Source organism: Trichomycterus rosablanca, chromosome 27 (assembly GCF_030014385.1).
Source record: "Trichomycterus rosablanca isolate fTriRos1 chromosome 27, fTriRos1.hap1, whole genome shotgun sequence".
Classification (NCBI taxonomy): domain Eukaryota; kingdom Metazoa; phylum Chordata; class Actinopteri; order Siluriformes; family Trichomycteridae; genus Trichomycterus; species Trichomycterus rosablanca.
This window is the reverse complement of record NC_086014.1, coordinates 15,369,824-15,387,626: the sequence shown is the minus strand read 5'-3', so window position 1 is coordinate 15,387,626 and position 17,803 is coordinate 15,369,824. Positions and strand designations below refer to the sequence as shown.

The 17,803-nt window shown below is 45.5% G+C and overlaps 2 protein-coding genes across 4 annotated transcripts; one reads left to right on the top strand and one right to left on the bottom strand.

Moving 5' to 3' along the window:
- gde1 (glycerophosphodiester phosphodiesterase 1) lies at window positions 1–4,530 on the bottom strand. 2 transcript variants are annotated; one of them, XM_062989738.1, is made up of 6 exons: window positions 3,841–4,530; window positions 3,146–3,321; window positions 2,950–3,055; window positions 1,767–1,859; window positions 1,250–1,461; window positions 1–861 (listed from the first exon to the last, which is right to left on the bottom strand). In XM_062989738.1, exons 1-6 carry the CDS (start codon window positions 4,111–4,113, stop codon window positions 714–716), a joined length of 1,008 nt encoding a protein of 335 aa, XP_062845808.1. In that variant the 5' UTR covers window positions 4,114–4,530; the 3' UTR covers window positions 1–713. The 2 variants fall into 2 exon arrangements, with proteins under 2 accessions (XP_062845808.1, XP_062845809.1); XM_062989739.1 differs by having other exon boundaries at window positions 3,646–3,926.
- tmem186 (transmembrane protein 186) lies at window positions 4,435–6,278 on the top strand. Of its 2 annotated transcripts, none has more exons than XM_062989741.1 (2): window positions 4,435–4,789; window positions 5,537–6,278. In XM_062989741.1, the coding sequence occupies exons 1-2, from the start codon at window positions 4,724–4,726 to the stop codon at window positions 6,188–6,190; spliced, it is 720 nt and encodes a 239-aa protein (XP_062845811.1). In that variant the 5' UTR covers window positions 4,435–4,723; the 3' UTR covers window positions 6,191–6,278. The 2 variants fall into 2 exon arrangements, with proteins under 2 accessions (XP_062845811.1, XP_062845810.1); XM_062989740.1 differs by lacking the exon at window positions 4,435–4,789 and adding an exon at window positions 5,217–5,450.
- Window positions 6,279–17,803: the final 11,525 nt, after the last annotated feature.

Here is a 17,803-nt window from a genome sequence, read left to right as displayed (position 1 = left end):
TTATTAGTTTATTATTGATCATTTATTTACTTATTTATTGCATCTCAATTCAGATAAATTACATCCACACAGCTCACACATGCATCAGGAGAAGATCTCAAACTCTTCTGTGAAAAAGACCAGGTGACCCCAGAACATTATTACATGTTTATTATTAACATTTATCAAGTCGGGAATCATCCCGACTCACACGGCACCATTTAAAAAATCAAATAAGCTGCAAAACAATAAACACGCAAGTCAAAACTGGAATCTAAACACTGCTGGTGGCTTCTGTTACACTGTGTGTGGTATGGAGGTTTTGGTACGTGTCGCCTTTGAGTATATGGACAGAACGCCGCACCACACCAGGAACTGACCCAGTTGTTCAGACCAGGAGTAAACACACACCCTCAGATTTCACCAGGGATCCTGCAGCTTTAGTTTTGGAGCTGTTGAAAACTGAAGGTGTCATATTGCACAAAATTCTCTGCACTATTCGTCTATAAATGTGTGGAAATGTTGTGATTGTGGCCCCAGAGGTTTGAAATGTTCAGAAACGGTATCTATCGTTTAGCGGCACTATTAACATTATCCTGCATTAGACTGAACCTGGTCATTATAAATTCCTGGAAGACCGAACGCTGACACCAAGGCGTCCCTGGACGTGACACCTGACCCCAGTGTTCTGTACCGCTATGGCGCGATGAGGAGGTGGAACGCCGGGCAGGGCGTCAGTAGTGCGGCTCGCAGTCCTCGATTAAACTGTCGGTGATGTAGTCGATGTTCAGCTGGCGCTGGCAGAACTCTTTCTCCACCGCCGTGTTCACCGTCCACGCCACCACCTCAACCCCCCGCGCAGACCAGTACTGCACCGTGTCCCTGTCACAGAGAGAACACGACACTCAGCACTCAGAATGACACAATTTAAGAACTTTTGCACTATTTTTTGGTAAGTGGTGTCACAGGCAGCACCTAAAACTGAGATGCTGTTTGGGAGAAAGAAAATGGCAGTAACGTTTTGTGTAAACGATGTCCACCTTTCCTAATCATGGCTGAAAAGTAACTGATATGTGACGTGAGTAACGGTGTCGTGAGTGTCTGCTGAATAAAACCGATATGAAATACAAAACCGAACCACTAGGATTGTTTTGGAGCTTAGCGGTGCAGAGAAAGTACAACAGTGCTTCGAAATACCTTGGACAGAACCGCATCAAACAGTAAGCCTATGTTTTAGACGTTCGTGTTGAAGATCCAGCGTGCTACTCACGGTGAGACGTAGTTCTTCTGCAGCAGGAAGGCCGAGACGCCGCACAGGTTCCACAGCAGGTGATGATGAGCCCAGTCCAGCAGCACGTCCAGCACCTGCATCCACTGCTGTTTCCATAGAGACTGGAACCGCGGTGACCCGTCCCCGAAGCGGCTCAGGCTCCACGGCCGGTGGGTCAGCGCCGTCACCACGTCCGGGTCCGCCTGTCTCATCTGAAAGGGGGACGAGGACAAATATCATTACGATATTATTAAAGTACACACGTGCTTCTGTCTTTACTATTAATAAAGTGTATGTAAACTGATGTGAACAACTGAGCCTCTGTGGTGGGGTGGGGGGTGGGGGTTTGGACGCTGGCTGTGACGGAAAGGAAGATCTGGGGACAAATGAGGAGTTTAACTGGCGCCGCCGTGGATCGGAGCGTCCTCTTTGGTCCCCTCTGGCAGAGAGTGCGCTTGTCCTGACACCAGAGTCTGTGAAGGTTTTGGAATTTAGGTGACCGGAGTGGACGTGTTACCCTGTAGATGACTTTGGGTTCGAAGGAGCAGACCACGCTGGAGTTGTAGAGCTCCGGGTGTTTGTGGTACAGGTTCTTCAGAGCTGCTGCTGCCTGCAGAGAATAAAGACATGAATCAGGAGGTTTAGCATGACCACCTTAAATCCTCACCACCGCCACGTGTATCTGTGTTTATCTGGATTCTCCTCCCTGTTTCACTTTTAAACTTGTGTTACAGCTCCAGCTTCTGAGAAACAGTGAGAATCAGAATCAGCTTCTCCCAGAGTCTAAAACGCTTCTGGTTCAAAGTAGTCATGTCAAATATTAATATCATACAGCGCTTTTTACAATCAACATTGTCCCGTAGCAAAATAATAAAGCTCAACATAGTTTAATGTACTAAAAGAAGAAGACAGGAGCACTAAACTTCTGCTCATAAGTTCTTATTACTTATTATTAATAGTTTATTACTGCTCATAAGTTCCTCCACTAATCACATTCCTCACTCGCTGTTTTACTACAATAAGTCACGCTAAGTTTTGTCTGTACGGCCAGAGTCGCTTTTACCGCCTCGTATCAAACAGTTCGTCTTATTGGAGGAGCTTTTAAAAGGTCGGCGAACGGAAAACTGGGTCAACGTTCAATCAGGATCACAAACCCGACGCGGCAAAAGTGCACAGTGCAACTCGGTGGCGCAAAAGCGGTTTTGCAAATGCACCGCTACACGTACCGATAATCGAACCTGTTATCTGATTATTCGAGAGGTCTAGTAAACAAGCAATCAGACACCCACTGTCAGACTGTATTTGGGGTGTTTTTTGGAGCTGTAATCTGATTTTCAGGATAAGTAATCAGGTTGTTTCTACTGGTGACGTGATAAACATGGATTCTAACAGCACTGAACAGCGGTCTTATCTGTGCAGGTCAAAGTGTGCATTTCAAAAACACCCGTCCTTCCTCATTATCCAAAACAACGTCTTCTAGCCTGCCGGCTAATCGCTAAGCTGCTGGACAGTACAGAGAACGTTACCGTGGGTAAATTGTAGGTAAACAAACAAGTAGAGCGTCTAAATAATCTGATTATGAGTCCATGTGTTATTAGAATCCTATCTACTGAGGGAGCTGATCAGGTAGGTAGTAGGAAGCAGGGCGGGTCTTCTCAGAGCGTACACGTGAAAGATTAGTGTGTACATGACGAGTGTACCTGATCTGGATGTCCTTTCACGTCGAAGTAGATGACGAGCTGGTGTTTGATGCACTCCTCCACGGCCTCCTGCAGAGTGGGAACCTTCTCTCCAGCGAAACGCTCACTGCAAGCCAACGACAAACACACGTACAGCTAGTTACCGTGCTAATCACCGCACCCATCCACCCAAATCTGTGTCCCTGTCTCCGCTTACCTGAGTCTGTGTTTGCTGGCTGCATCCAGTTTCTTGATCTCTGAGAAGCGCAGCTTGCTGAGCGGTCCTGATCCGTTGGTGGTCCGGTCCACCGTCTCGTCGTGCATCAGAATGGGAACCCCGTCTGCGGTGAATTCCAGATCCAGCTCCACCCCGGTCGCACCGTTCACACTCGCCTGCAATCATGAGTTCCTCAGATGAGCAGAAGAACTTCTTTATCCACCGACCTCATCGTAAAGACAATACAAGCACCCAACCCAACGGAGCGGCTTTTATTCCAGTTTAACAAATAAATGTTTAATTTAATGACAAATAACATGGCGCACAAAGGCTGGATGTAGCAGACCGATGCACTAACCCACCATCGTGGAGACTCGAGTTCTAGTATGAGTAGTGCTACCAGCCTTGTCGGGCGCCAAACAGATGCAACTGGTCGTGTGCGGTAGCAATTCAGTAGCAATTCAGGTGTGGCACGGATAGACCCGATTTTGGATACGTACCCCAGGTTGTGATGTAGGATACCGTGCAGTGGAAATGTGGCAAAACGGGGTTCTGCCATAACCAGACAGCAGGGGTCACTGTTGCAGCAGCACGGTCCAACCATCCCTCCCTCAGACACGTCCGATTTCACCCGACCAGGCGCCTGACCAGGGTCTAAGAAATCCCTGAAGTACAGACTTCTAAATGAGACTCACCTGTCTGATGGCTGCGATGGTATTTTCGGGGGCATCGTAAGCTCCTGCCCGGTGTGCCACCACCGACACCCCACCGGGACCGAGCCTACCGGGTCGCAGTACCTGCCTGGCCCTGCTGGGGTGCACCGGGGGGAAGCGGAACACCACCAGGAACAGGTACAGGAGCGCCGTGAGACCCCCCGAGAACACTGGGCTCCGGGTGCACAGCAACAGCAGCACGAACACCACCGAGAAACAACCGAGTCCTTCACCGAGTCCTTCCAACTGCAGCATGATGAGACCGGACAGGATTTATATCGGTACTACTGGAACCTCTGACCGCTGATTAACGCATGAATTAATGAATTAATCTGCACATTCACACGCAGCCTTCAAATTCTCCTCTTATATACAAATAAACCATCAGGCTGCTCTTCTCTGTCTTTAATCTAATGCCAGATTAATCCAGTAAATAGAATCAGATTTTAATTGAACATAATTTGCAGAATTTCAGTTTTTATTTCCTCTCTCACTGACCGACTCATTAAAAACACCCCTGGAGCGACAGGAGCTCTTGTGCGCATGCGCAAAAAAACAGCGTCCTAAATTCCTCTTTGTTCACTACGAGTGTTCACTAGAAGTGTTTCTTCTTCCTGGATCATGATCCACTGCGACCCTGACCGTGACATTAAGACTCACACATTAGGAGACTTAAGAGTAGCCAGTTATACTCAGATTTGATTTGACAAGGAGATAACAAGAAACCAAAACAATAAAGGAAAAAATATAAGGACACATTTAAATCATGCCGAACTCTATAGACAGTAGAGACAGTAACCGAAGACGAAGTTCGGAGCTGTGCGGCACTCGCACCTTCTTCGGAACATCGGTACTGTAGAAATGGATGCGACTGCACGGGACTTTTATTTTGAAACCCAGTATTAAGCTTCGGTTCACCTTGGTAGAGATGGTGAGCTATCGGTTTATTTCCATTAATAATATAATAATTATTATCGTTTATCGTTGTTGTTGATGTTTCTGGTGCATTCATGTTAAATATAATTAAATATATATTTTAAGAAATATTTATAATAATATTTAGACTAGATTATCTAATTTGCGCTACTTTTATTTTCTATTTATTTATTTAGTCTTAGCTTTCAAGATAATAATCCAAAATAATTCTATAAATATTCAGTTCGACTGAAATCAGATTTATTAGAAGTTCATTTGATCCGAATTTAATCGTGTCGTTGATTAATTTCATGACTGTTGTTTTGGATTTAGTTTTGGACCGGAGCTACAAGGCTAATGCTGCTAACTAGCAGTAAAAATGGCTTAAAAATATATAAAAAAATATAAAGCGAGTGATTACATTATTTTACTGAATATATTGTGGTCATGTGGATCCCGTACAGCTTCATGGTGCTGGGGTCGGGGTCCATGGTCGGATCCCCGCTTTCAGTCACTGTATGTGGAGTTTGGTATGTTCTCTCATGCCTGCCTGGGTTCCCTCCGGTCGGCATGGTTTCCTCTTAGGATTCAAACTGATGCAGAAAGAAAAGTCACTTATTTTCCTCCCAGTGCTTCATTCGGATCAGGGTCACAGTGGGTCCGGTGCCACACCTGAAGTAATTTCGAGCCCTCAGAAAACACACAGGGAGAACATGCAAAACTCCGCAATAATGACCTAATACTCCAACTTGTCTCTTTCCAGCTGAGAGCAGCACGGCTGATCAGCGTGAGCTTCTCGTTAGCGGCTCCTGGTTCCAGATGCCCTCACCCCCTAACCCTCCGCCGCTTCCTTCTCCGCCCGTGGACCAGCGCGCCGGGTCAGAGGTCAACATGGCCAGGTCGCTCCTCGACTCCGTCTCTCGCCTCCAGTTCTGACCAGGCGTCGCAGAAGTACACCTTAATCTACACCTTCCCCACCATCAGGGTCCTGCGTGCCCTCTCCAGGCTCAAACTGGCACAGACGGGCATCACGCTGCTCCTCCTGCCCGGCGTTTATTACTTCTACCTGCAGGGCCAGGCGTCCGTCACCCTGCTGACCTACACCACCAGCATCGCCGCCTTCGCCGCCATCATGCTCTACACCCTGAGCTACTACGTCCGCCGCGTGGTGGGCATGATGTACCTGGACTCCTCGCGCACCACGTTAAAAGTGGCGCACCTGTCGTTCTGGGGCCACCGCAGGGACGTGTACGTGCCCGTCTCGGACGTGATGACTCTGGGGGACACGGGCGACTCCCGGGCCGAGGTGATCCTGCGGCTGAAGCGCTACAGCAGCCCCGAGACTCTGTACTTCTCCACCAGACTGGGGCGCGTCCTCGATAAACAGGGGTTCCACAAAGTGTTCGGGAGTCTCTAACCTCCTTATTCTCATCACGTTTATCATGAATGTTGTTTGTTTGTGAGTTTCTCCAGTGAAATAAAGAGATTTCTTCTACACTGATGCACATCTGAGGTGTCTGATGTTCTTCCCCAGTGCTGCCGTCCTGACCAGGCCTGCGGTCACACCAGTTTTGCCGACGCAAAATTGCATGTGCCAGATTTTATTTCAACATGTTCTCCAACTTCTGATGCACATCAGATAGATACCAGGCGAGTTCAAGTTGGTTGACGTTTGACCTCTGAAAACTCTGCTGTCCTGCTGTGCTGACCTCTGAAGGGACGAAGCTTCATTTGCATACAGATTTCAATTCAGTAAAATTGTAGCAACAGTTCACAATCAATCAGGAGGCTAAATAAAATTGTTTAAATGTTTAAACGTCATTTACAGTTGTGCTTTTTATTGTTAACGGAGGTGGAGCTGCACTACATGGCCAAACATGTGGACAAACCTCCTAATTATAGAGTTCAGAGAACAGATGTAATAAATAGCTAAACAAGCTTTCATGGCATCTTTCAAGGTCAGAGGTTGGTGGTTGGTAGTTGGTGGCTCATTCCTCCACGCCAATGCCTGCCTGTGATACCCCTTGCTGTTTGGGAGATCTGATCATTACAATCTGGTCCTGATCAAAGTCCCTTATGAACGTAAAGCCCTGCAATGAATTGGCGCCCTGTCCGGGATATTCCTGCTTTAGTGGAGGACTGGTGTCAGGGGGTTGCTAGGTTGTTGCCATGATATTGTACTGTAGCTGGCAGCTATTCATGCACAGCGTTACTCTCTATTCCTGTTTAATGAATGTTCTGGTTATGTTTTCAATACAGTCTGGTAAGTCTGGTAAGTCTGACTGACCCCTAAAAAGCACAAGCACTCGCTGAGGGTACATGATCTACGAAAATCACAAGTTTGGTGGTTCTCACTCGAAAGCTTCAAGAGTACAAAATGCACTTAATAATAATGCTCATTAGGCTATGAAATCTGTCCAGGTTGTAAGAAGTGCTATATAAATAAATCTGACTTTAAAAACGAGAATAATTTCAATAGTTTTAAATAATTGGAGTTGCTGCGGGTTTGGATTTGGGTTTCTGTGCTGCAGAGTTGAATGTGTAGTAACTAGATTAGAACAGCAGAGGTCAGTAAAGGGCTGATCATGATTGTACAGTTTAATACAGTTACGATGCTAACACACACCGTTTATCTTTAATATCACTAAATAATAATATAACCTCAAATCCAAAAGAGTTGGGACAGCTGACAAAAATGCACATAAAACAGACAGCAGTGATGTATAAACCTATTTTTGACCTGCATTCAATTAAAAACAGAACAGAACAAATATTGAGCACTTTATATGTAACTCATGCTAAATCTGATCGCTGCAACACGTTCCAAAAAGTTCTTTTATTCTTGCTTGATAAAACACTTCAGCTGCTCAACAGTTCCAAGATCTCGGTTCTCATATACGGTATCATGCTTTATCATTTACATTTACAACATTAAGTGGACACTTCTATCCAAAATGCCTTACAAATATGAGCATATACGATCTAATCTGAGGGTTGAGGACCTTGTTCACAAGCCCAACAGTGGAAACCTGGCAGATTTAGGGCTCAATCCAGCAACCTTCTGATTACTAGTCAAGTGTGAGACTATTCTAGCACCCAAGCATTTAAAAGTTAAGAGCCGTGTTCAACCCTTCCAATTACTAGTCCAGTATCTTAACCGCTAATCTACCAGTACTGATCCTGAGCATGTTTTTAATGTGAGACCGTTCTAGCACCTGCACTCTCTGATTACAAAACCGTGCTGCTGTAACACATGCAGAAGGTGGCTTGGAATGATCTTGCTGAAACAAAAAGGAAAGTCCCTGAATGAGACATTGTCTATATGGAAGCATTATAGCATAACTGCATACAGCCTTGCCCTTACAGAGATTGATATGGATTCTCTGAATCTGTTAATAATGTTATGGACTGTAGATGGTGAAATACCTGAAGTCCCTGCACTTGTGCGTTTGTAAACTGTTGGATTGTACTCAGTTTTAAACCTTATTAGGATACTGATACTACTCACTTAGACCTTTAATAAGTCTAAATTATTTGTCATTTTTGATAGTTTTCTATTCTATTCTGTTATTAAGTTGCTTCCATGTTATTCTCATTCAATCAGAAAGCTTCGAGATTTTTTAACAGAAGTCTGATTGTGTCCTGATGACATTTGAGGTCACAACCAGCTACCTGAGCCAGTGAAATCCCAGAAGTGTGTGATTATTATCATGATGTGTGATTAATATACGTGCTTCCACTGCAGGACCTTCACATCAGACCAATAAAACCATCAACAAAGAAACAAAGAGCTGGAACCCAGAAACGTCCGAGTATTGAAAAGGCCTCTGAATCGTTAGCGGGGCGGTTTGTGCGGGCGCTGTCGGAGCGGGCGTGCTATAGGAAGTGCACTTTTACTTGTTTAGCGTGTACCCGGAGTGACCGTCGAGGAAGAACTTCCTTTCATCAACAATATTGCATTGACCTCGAGAGAGCCGCCGTGCTGCTGTATATTCAAACACCAGTTCCTGTGTTTATGAGTCTCGGCGTGTTTTTTGGACCCCGGAGCGATTACTGAAATGCTGCGTGTGTATGAATAGACCGTTACGCCACGCCGTGTGTTTTCCCCCTCGTAGCTACACAGAAATATTTTGTACGATTGTTCGCTTTGGATTCGCAGCTGGTAAAATCGTTACAGAGTCGAAAATATCAAACAAAAAGAGCGATAAATTCAGCCCTGTCAGTACTGATAACATCTTTATTACTTTCTATAGCTGTTCAGCCTTATATATTAGATACAGGTGCCCTGTAAAAGTATTCAACCCCCCATAGAGATTTAATACAGCGTGAGGGAACAAAAACTCACCTCATTTAGTTTGGGGTGGGGTGGGGGGGGGCAGTTACTTTTTCATATCAAACCTGCTGGTGTTGGAAACATTGAAAACTATTTTGTCTTCACTCAGGTTCTCGTTTTTTAATAATAAAAAGCAGCGATTGCTCAGTGATTATGGTACCGTCTAGTAATCAGAAGGTCCTTGTTTCAAGCCCCACCACTGGCAGGTTATCACTGTGAGTCGTTTTTGATAAATGTGTTTGCTAGATGCACAGCAGGAGAACATTAGACCCCAAAAAAGACATCAGACCCCAAAAAGCAGGGCATCAGACCCAAAAAAGGAGAACATCAGACCCCAAAAGGGAGGAACATCAGACCCCAAAAGCAGGGCATCAGACCCTTCAAACAAGGACATCAGACCCAAAAAAGGAGAACATCAGAGAAAAAAAAGGGCACCAGACCCAAAAAGTGACTCTCTGTAAAAATAAAATAATAAAAATAATTATTTGTTTATTTAATAAAATCCTAGTGGGTTTTAATTTGAGCTGAAGATAAAACATTAGATAAAAAATAATAAAATAATAATTTTATTACTCTTGACAACTGCTGTTGCCATAGTGACCCGTTAAACAGAGCCCTCACTGCTACCTGGCACTGGAACAGGACGCGGCGGCGAGGGCAGCGACCCCGCCCAGGCCAGAGTAATCGGAAACGGGCTCGGCACGGCGCTACAGGAGGAAAGCGTGGAATACAGGATAACAAAGAGAGGAACGTGTTCACGCCGGGCAGCGGCCGCTCTGCTCCTCGTTACCGCTCACAGGTGGGAGAACGCGGCGTCTGAATCAGCTCGGCTCCTGTTAGAGGAACAATGGTATACTGGGACTTACTGGTGCCTGGGAGACTGGGCATCCCAAACCACCCAGTCCCACAATGGCTCGTCAGGCGCCAGAGCAGGAAGACAAGAGGGTCGTTTACTGAGCTTACCTTCCCAAAATAACCGGAGACGGAGCGCGGTGGCTACATGAGGCTAACGAGTCCTCCTTAATTAGTTTATTGTCTAAATTTACCTGGAGTTATGGTAAATATTTACTGCATTATTACACTGCTAGAGTGGCCACTTCCATAACCCCAACAAGGAGGAACATCAGACCCCAAACAAGAGGAACATCAGACCCCAACAAGGAGGAACATCAGACCCCAACAAGGAGGAACATCAGACCCCAAACAAGAGGAACATCAGACCCCAACAAGGAGGAACATCAGACCCCAAACAAGAGGAACATCAGACCCCAACAAGGAGGAACATCAGACCCCAACAAGGAGGAACATCAGACCCCAAACAAGAGGAACATCAGACCCCAACAAGGAGAAACATCAGACCCCAACAAGGAGGAACATCAGACCCCAAACAAGAGGAACATCAGACCCCAACAAGGAGGAACATCAGACCCCAAACAAGAGGAACATCAGACCCCAACAAGGAGAAACATCAGACCCCAACAAGGAGGAACATCAGACCCCAAACAAGAGGAACATCAGACCCCAAACAAGAGGAACATCAGACCCCAACAAGGAGAAACATCAGACCCCAACAAGGAGGAACATCAGACCCCAAACAAGAGGAACATCAGACCCCAACAAGGAGGAACATCAGACCCCAAACAAGAGGAACATCAGACCCCAACAAGGAGGAACATCAGACCCCAAACAAGAGGAACATCAGACCCCAAACAAGGAGGAACATCAGACCCCAACAAGGAGGAACATCAGACCCCAAACAAGAGGAACATCAGACCCCAAACAAGAGGAACATCAGACCCCAACAAGGAGAAACATCAGACCCCAAACAAGGAGAAACATCAGACCCCAACAAGGAGGAACATCAGACCCCAACAAGGAGAAACATCAGACCCCAACAAGGAGAACATAAGCGTTTAAATATGTGCTGGTTTTTAAGTCCATCTGTAAGTGCTATCAACCAGCTGGACATCTACCAGTTGAGATGTAGCCGAGGCCCCACAATGGACTGGCGTCCTGGACTCATATGTTTATATTTGTGGGTCATTATACTGTTGAATGAAATGATGATGTAACAGTGATAAAAAAATGCCCCGTCCAGACTTTTTTGGACCTCGTTGGAGCATCAGGTTTAGAATTAAACATTAAAACTGCTTCATGTTCTCCAGATCTAACATTTGGTTTCTGGGTTTCCTGAATCCCGCCGCTCCATCTGTAAACGACACTCGGCATCATACGGCGAGCTAATTAGCGGTGGAAATTAGCGGTCACGTCTCCGGGGGAATCATTTAGCGGGAAAACGTTTGTGCTCTTGATGAAAATTCCTCTCAGCGCTGCGCGGCCGCTCGGTGACGTACGTGCTACATGATCACGAGTCGCAATAATAAACCAGAACCTCGGAGCGGGAACACCAGGAGCCTCACGGTCCCAAATCCAACCGCCTGTGAGGAACCCTCATGAGAAATTACATACAGTGTATGGTCAAAAGTATGTGGACACGCCTCAACATGATTTATTTCAAGGGTATTGGCCACTCGTGTCGTTAACAAAGGTATAAGATCAGACATATAGAAGCATTTACATGTAGGAACATAGGAACTCTAATGCTGATGCTCATAAGTCTGGGGGGGTGTTGGCACCAAAGGCATGGTAACCTGGACGTCTATAAGGGCACCGTTAATGCTGAGGGGTACATACACACACTCCCTGTTTTTGTATTGTGGTAGGAAACACACACTGACACAGGGAGAACATGCAAACCCCACACAGAACACCTGGGAATCAAACCCAGGACCTTCTTGCCGTGAGGTGACAGCGCTACCCACCGAGCCATCGTGCCGCTATCAATAATAAATTATTAGTCACATCATTTCACTCGAGTTCTCCCTGACCTCTCTCCCGGGACGCTTTAATCCTGAAGAATGTGATTCTCTTTTTTCAGGATGGAAAATTTCTTCCTGAGAGCGAAAACGTTCACATGTAGAAATATAAATTTATCTATAAAATCATCATCTGTCCTTCTATGGAAAATGAAAGCAGGCGCTGGATGTTTGATGGAACTGAGGGCAGGATTGTGGGCATCTCTGCACTGAGGCAGCTCATAAATCCTACATGATGTCTGATGGGTACTGAGAAAGCACGGCACTTTATTTTGGAAGCTTGAGAATCAGATATGTCTCGTTTTCTTCTCACACTACTGCACATTTTTCACTTGATTTATATTTTGACATATATATTTCTCTGGTATATTTAGATGGGAGGAATGGAATGAGATCTGTGATGCCTGATATCATGATGCACACGTTCCCATGAACCTCCTGCAGCTCTGTTTTAGGAGAACATGCTAATTAAACATGTTCCTCACATTAGTATTTATATTTTATTTAACAGTCTGGGTTCTTCATATAATTTTACATGATGATTATTATTATTATAACTATATGTATATACAGTGTATCACAAAAGTGAGTACACCCCTCACATTTCTGCAGATATTTAAGTATATCTTTTCATGGGACAACACTGACAAAATGACACTTTGACACAATGAAAAGTAGTCTGTGTGCAGCTTATATAACAGTGTAAATTTATTCTTCCCTCAAAATAACTCAATATACAGCCATTAATGTCTAAACCACCGGCAACAAAAGTGAGTACACCCCTAAGAGACTACACCCCTAAATGTCCAAATTGAGCACTGCTTGTCATTTTCCCTCCAAAATGTCATGTGACTCGTTAGTGTTACTAGGTCTCAGGTGTGCATAGGGAGCAGGTGTGTTCAATTTAGTAGTACAGCTCTCACACTCTCTCATACTGGACACTGAAAGTTCCAACATGGCACCTCATGGCAAAGAACTCTCTGAGGATCTTAAAAGACGAATTGTTGCGCTACATGAAGATGGCCAAGGCTACAAGAAGATTGCCAACACCCTGAAACTGAGCTGCAGCACAGTGGCCAAGATCATCCAGCGTTTTAAAAGAGCAGGGTCCACTCAGAACAGACCTCGCGTTGGTCGTCCAAAGAAGCTGAGTGCACGTGCTCAGCGTCACATCCAACTGCTGTCTTTGAAAGATAGGCGGAGGAGTGCTGTCAGCATTGCTGCAGAGATTGAAAAGGTAAGGGGTCAGCCTGTCAGTGCTCAGACCATACGCCGCACACTACATCAAATTGGTCTGCATGGCTGTCACCCCAGAAGGAAGCCTCTTCTGAAGTCTCTACACAAGAAAGCCCGCAAACAGTTTGCTGAAGACATGTCAACAAAGGACATGGATTACTGGAACCATGTCCTATGGTCTGATGAGACCAAGAATAATTTGTTTGGTTCAGATGGTCTCAAGCATGTGTGGCGGCAATCAGGTGAGGAGTACAAAGATAAGTGTGTCATGCCTACAGTCAAGCATGGTGGTGGGAATGCCATGGTCTGGGGCTGCATGAGTGCAGCAGGTGTTGGGGAGTTACATTTCATTGAGGGACACATGAACTCCAATATGTACTGTGAAATACTGAAGCAGAGCATGATCCCCTCCCTCCGGAAACTGGGTCACAGGGCAGTGTTCCAGCATGATAATGACCCCAAACACACCTCTAAGACGACCACTGCTTTATTGAAGAGGCTGAGGGTAAAGGTGATGGACTGGCCAAGCATGTCTCCAGACCTAAACCCAATAGAACATCTTTGGGGCATCCTCAAGCGGAAGGTGGAGGAGCGCAAAGTCTCGAATATCCGCCAGCTCCGTGATGTCATCATGGAGGAGTGGAAAAGCATTCCAGTGGCAACCTGTGAAGCTCTGGTAAACTCCATTCCCAGGAGAGTTAAGGCAGTTCTGGGAAATAATGGTGGCCACACAAAATATTGACACTTCAGGAACTTTCACTAAGGGGTGTACTCACTTTTGTTGCCGGTGGTTTAGACATTAATGGCTGTATATTGAGTTATTTTGAGGGAAGAATAAATTTACTCTGTTATATAAGCTGCACACAGACTACTTTTCATTGTGTCAAAGTGTCATTTTGTCAGTGTTGTCCCATGAAAAGATATACTTAAATATCTGCAGAAATGTGAGGGGTGTACTCACTTTTGTGATACACTGTATATATATACAGGTTTGTTTTCTGTGTGTGTAGGGTAGATGTCGTCAGACCCGGTGTGTACCTGCACCTCTACAATCTCCCAAAATAATCTGCCTGGGTCTGGACCTACAGTCTGCCCTAGCGGGGGGTTCGGCTCTAATCCGCCCAGTCTGGAGCTGTAAATACCCCCCTGACACCCATACAGGATGGTGATATCCCAAAAAAACCCTCTCCCCTGCCCTACTGTCCCTCAGTTCTCTCGGTCTGGGGGCTGATCGGTGTGGTCTGTGGTTGTTTGTTCAAAAAATTCGGGGATTTTCCCTCCAATCCTGCTGCTAATCTCTCATCAACAATACACCTGTATACAATAGAGACGCTGGGGACGTCTCTCACACACACACACACACACACACACACACACACACACAAACACACACACACACACACACACACAAACACACACACACACACAAACACACACACACACACACACACACAGATCATTTTAAAGTAGAAGCCTGGCACAGACTCAAACCCTCCTAGTGCTAGCATAATAATAATAATAATAATAATAATAATAATAATAGTAATATATATATATATATATACACTACTAATAAATACAATACACATAAATTGAATAGTGATAATAATAGAAATTAATATAATAATAATAATATTAAAAAAAACAAAAAAAAACAATACTAATTATATAATAATAATAATATTAATAATAATAATGCTATAATGATATTAATAATAATATGTATAGTATGTACAATACATATAATAATAATAATAATAATAAATATAATAATAATAACAATACTAATTATATTAATAATACTAATAATAATCATATGTATAGTACGTACAATACATATAATAATAATAAACTTTATATAAACTATGAGTGTATGCAGTGGTATTTGAACCCCACCCCTCCCGGCTCCCCTGTGCTGTACAATCGTTCTCATATTTGTGTGTTGACGTTGCGGTGTTGTTGTAGAGTCACTACACGGATCATCGCGCCTCTATTGTGTTCCACAGTGACACGGCTTCCTAAAATACAGAGGCTTTACAAACAACACACACACACACACACACACACACACACACACACACACACACACACACACACACACACTCACAGCTCAGGAATGTGTGTGTGTTTGAGGGGGGCTCCTTAATAATGCCTTTACAACCTGATGACAAATTCGCCCTCACCCCCTCTCACCCCGGAGTCCAGGCGCTGATTCATTTTTAATACGTTCCATCAGTGATGGACACGCTGCAGCGTGGTGATGAGATCCAGACCCGGTCCTGCTGGTACCAAACATTCATTATTATAGAGTTTAGTTCTGTTCTGAAAGTCACATTAATAACTCATTAACCAACCTAACAGAATATTAACCAGACCCGCCTCAGCACTGAACTCTGACAGAACATTTGCAGAGCGTCCACATCACAGGAGGATCCCATCCATCACCCGAACACTCGCCCTGAACACTGCTACATCCTGAACATACACACCAAACTTCAGCCCTACTGCACATAAACCTCCTCTAATACTGTACTCGAACCCTCAGCCCTGCTGCACACATACACACACGTCCTCTAATACTGTACTCGAACCCTCAGCCCTACTGCACACATACACACACGTCCTCTAATACTGTACTCGAACCCTCAGCCCTACTGCACACATACACACACGTCCTCTAATACTGTACTCGAACCCTCAGCCCTACTGCACACATACACACACGTCCTCTAATACTGTACTCGAACCCTCAGCCCTACTGCACATAAACCTCCTCTAAAACTGTACTCGAACCCTCAGCCCTGCTGCACATACACACACGTCCTCTAATACTGTACTCGAACCCTCAGCCCTACTGCACATAAACCTCCTCTAATACTGTACTCGAACCCTCAGCCCTGCTGCACACATACACACACGTCCTCTAAAACTGTACTCGAACCCTCAGCCTTGCTGCACATACACACACGTCCTCTAATACTGTACTCAAACCCTCAGCCCTGCTGCACACATACACACACGTCCTCTAATACTGTACTCGAACCCTCAGCCCTACTGCACATAAACCTCCTCTAATACTGTACTCGAACCCTCAGCCCTGCTGCACACATACACACACGTCCTCTAATACTGTACTCGAACCGTCAGCCCTGCTGCACACATACACACACGTCCTCTAATACTGTACTCGAACCCTCAGCCCTACTGCACATAAACCTCCTCTAATACTGTACTCGAACCCTCAGCCTTGCTGCACATACACACACGTCCTCTAATACTGTACTCGAACCCTCAGCCCTGCTGCACACATACACACACGTCCTCTAAAACTGTACTCGAACCCTCAGCCCTGCTGCACATACACACACGTCCTCTAATACTGTACTCGAACCCTCAGCCCTACTGCACATACACACACGTCCTCTAAAACTGTACTCGAACCCTCAGCCCTGCTGCACATACACACACGTCCTCTAAAACTGTACTCGAACCCTCAGCCCTGCTGCACATACACACACGTCCTCTAATACTGTACTCGAACCCTCAGCCCTGCTGCACATACACACACGTCCTCTAATACTGTACTCGAACCCTCAGCCCTACTGCACATAAACCTCCTCTAATACTGTACTCGAACCCTCAGCCCTGCTGCACACATACACACACGTCCTCTAAAACTGTACTCGAACCCTCAGCCTTGCTGCACATACACACACGTCCTCTAATACTGTACTCAAACCCTCAGCCCTGCTGCACACATACACACACGTCCTCTAATACTGTACTCGAACCCTCAGCCCTGCTGCACATACACACACGTCCTCTAATACTGTACTCGAACCCTCAGCCCTGCTGCACATACACACACGTCCTCTAATACTGTACTCGAACCCTCAGCCCTGCTGCACACATACACACACGTCCTCTAATACTGTACTCGAACCCTCAGCCCTACTGCACATAAACCTCCTCTAATACTGTACTCGAACCCTCAGCCCTGCTGCACACATACACACACGTCCTCTAAAACTGTACTCGAACCCTCAGCCTTGCTGCACATACACACACGTCCTCTAATACTGTACTCGAACCCTCAGCCCTGCTGCACATACACACACGTCCTCTAATACTGTACTCGAACCCTCAGCCCTGCTGCACACATACACACACGTCCTCTAATACTGTACTCGAACCCTCAGCCCTGCTGCACACATACACACACGTCCTCTAATACTGTACTCGAACCCTCAGCCCTACTGCACATAAACCTCCTCTAATACTGTACTCGAACCCTCAGCCCTGCTGCACACATACACACACGTCCTCTAAAACTGTACTCGAACCCTCAGCCTTGCTGCACATACACACACGTCCTCTAATACTGTACTCAAACCCTCAGCCCTGCTGCACACATACACACACGTCCTCTAATACTGTACTCAAACCCTCAGCCCTGCTGCACACATACACACACGTCCTCTAATACTGTACTCGAACCCTCAGCCCTGCTGCACACATACACACACGTCCTCTAATACTGTACTCGAACCCTCAGCCCTACTGCACATAAACCTCCTCTAATACT

Bases quoted from the DNA above. Each gene is read 5' to 3' on its own strand.
- tmem186 (XM_062989740.1), top strand. From the start codon at position 5,292: ATGTGGAGTTTGGTATGTTCTCTCATGCCTGCCTGGGTTCCCTCCGGT. The intron at 5,451-5,536 runs GTAATTTCGAGC...GTCTCTTTCCAG, and splicing joins GGTCCGGTGCCACACCTGAA to CTGAGAGCAGCACGGCTGAT.
- gde1 (XM_062989738.1), bottom strand. From the start codon at position 4,113: ATGCTGCAGTTGGAAGGACTCGGTGAAGGACTCGGTTGTTTCTCGGTG. The intron at 1,462-1,766 runs GTAACACGTCCA...TCCCCCTTTCAG, and splicing joins AACCCAAAGTCATCTACAGG to ATGAGACAGGCGGACCCGGA. The intron at 862-1,249 runs GTGAGTAGCACG...TCTCTGTGACAG, and splicing joins CAGAAGAACTACGTCTCACC to GGACACGGTGCAGTACTGGT.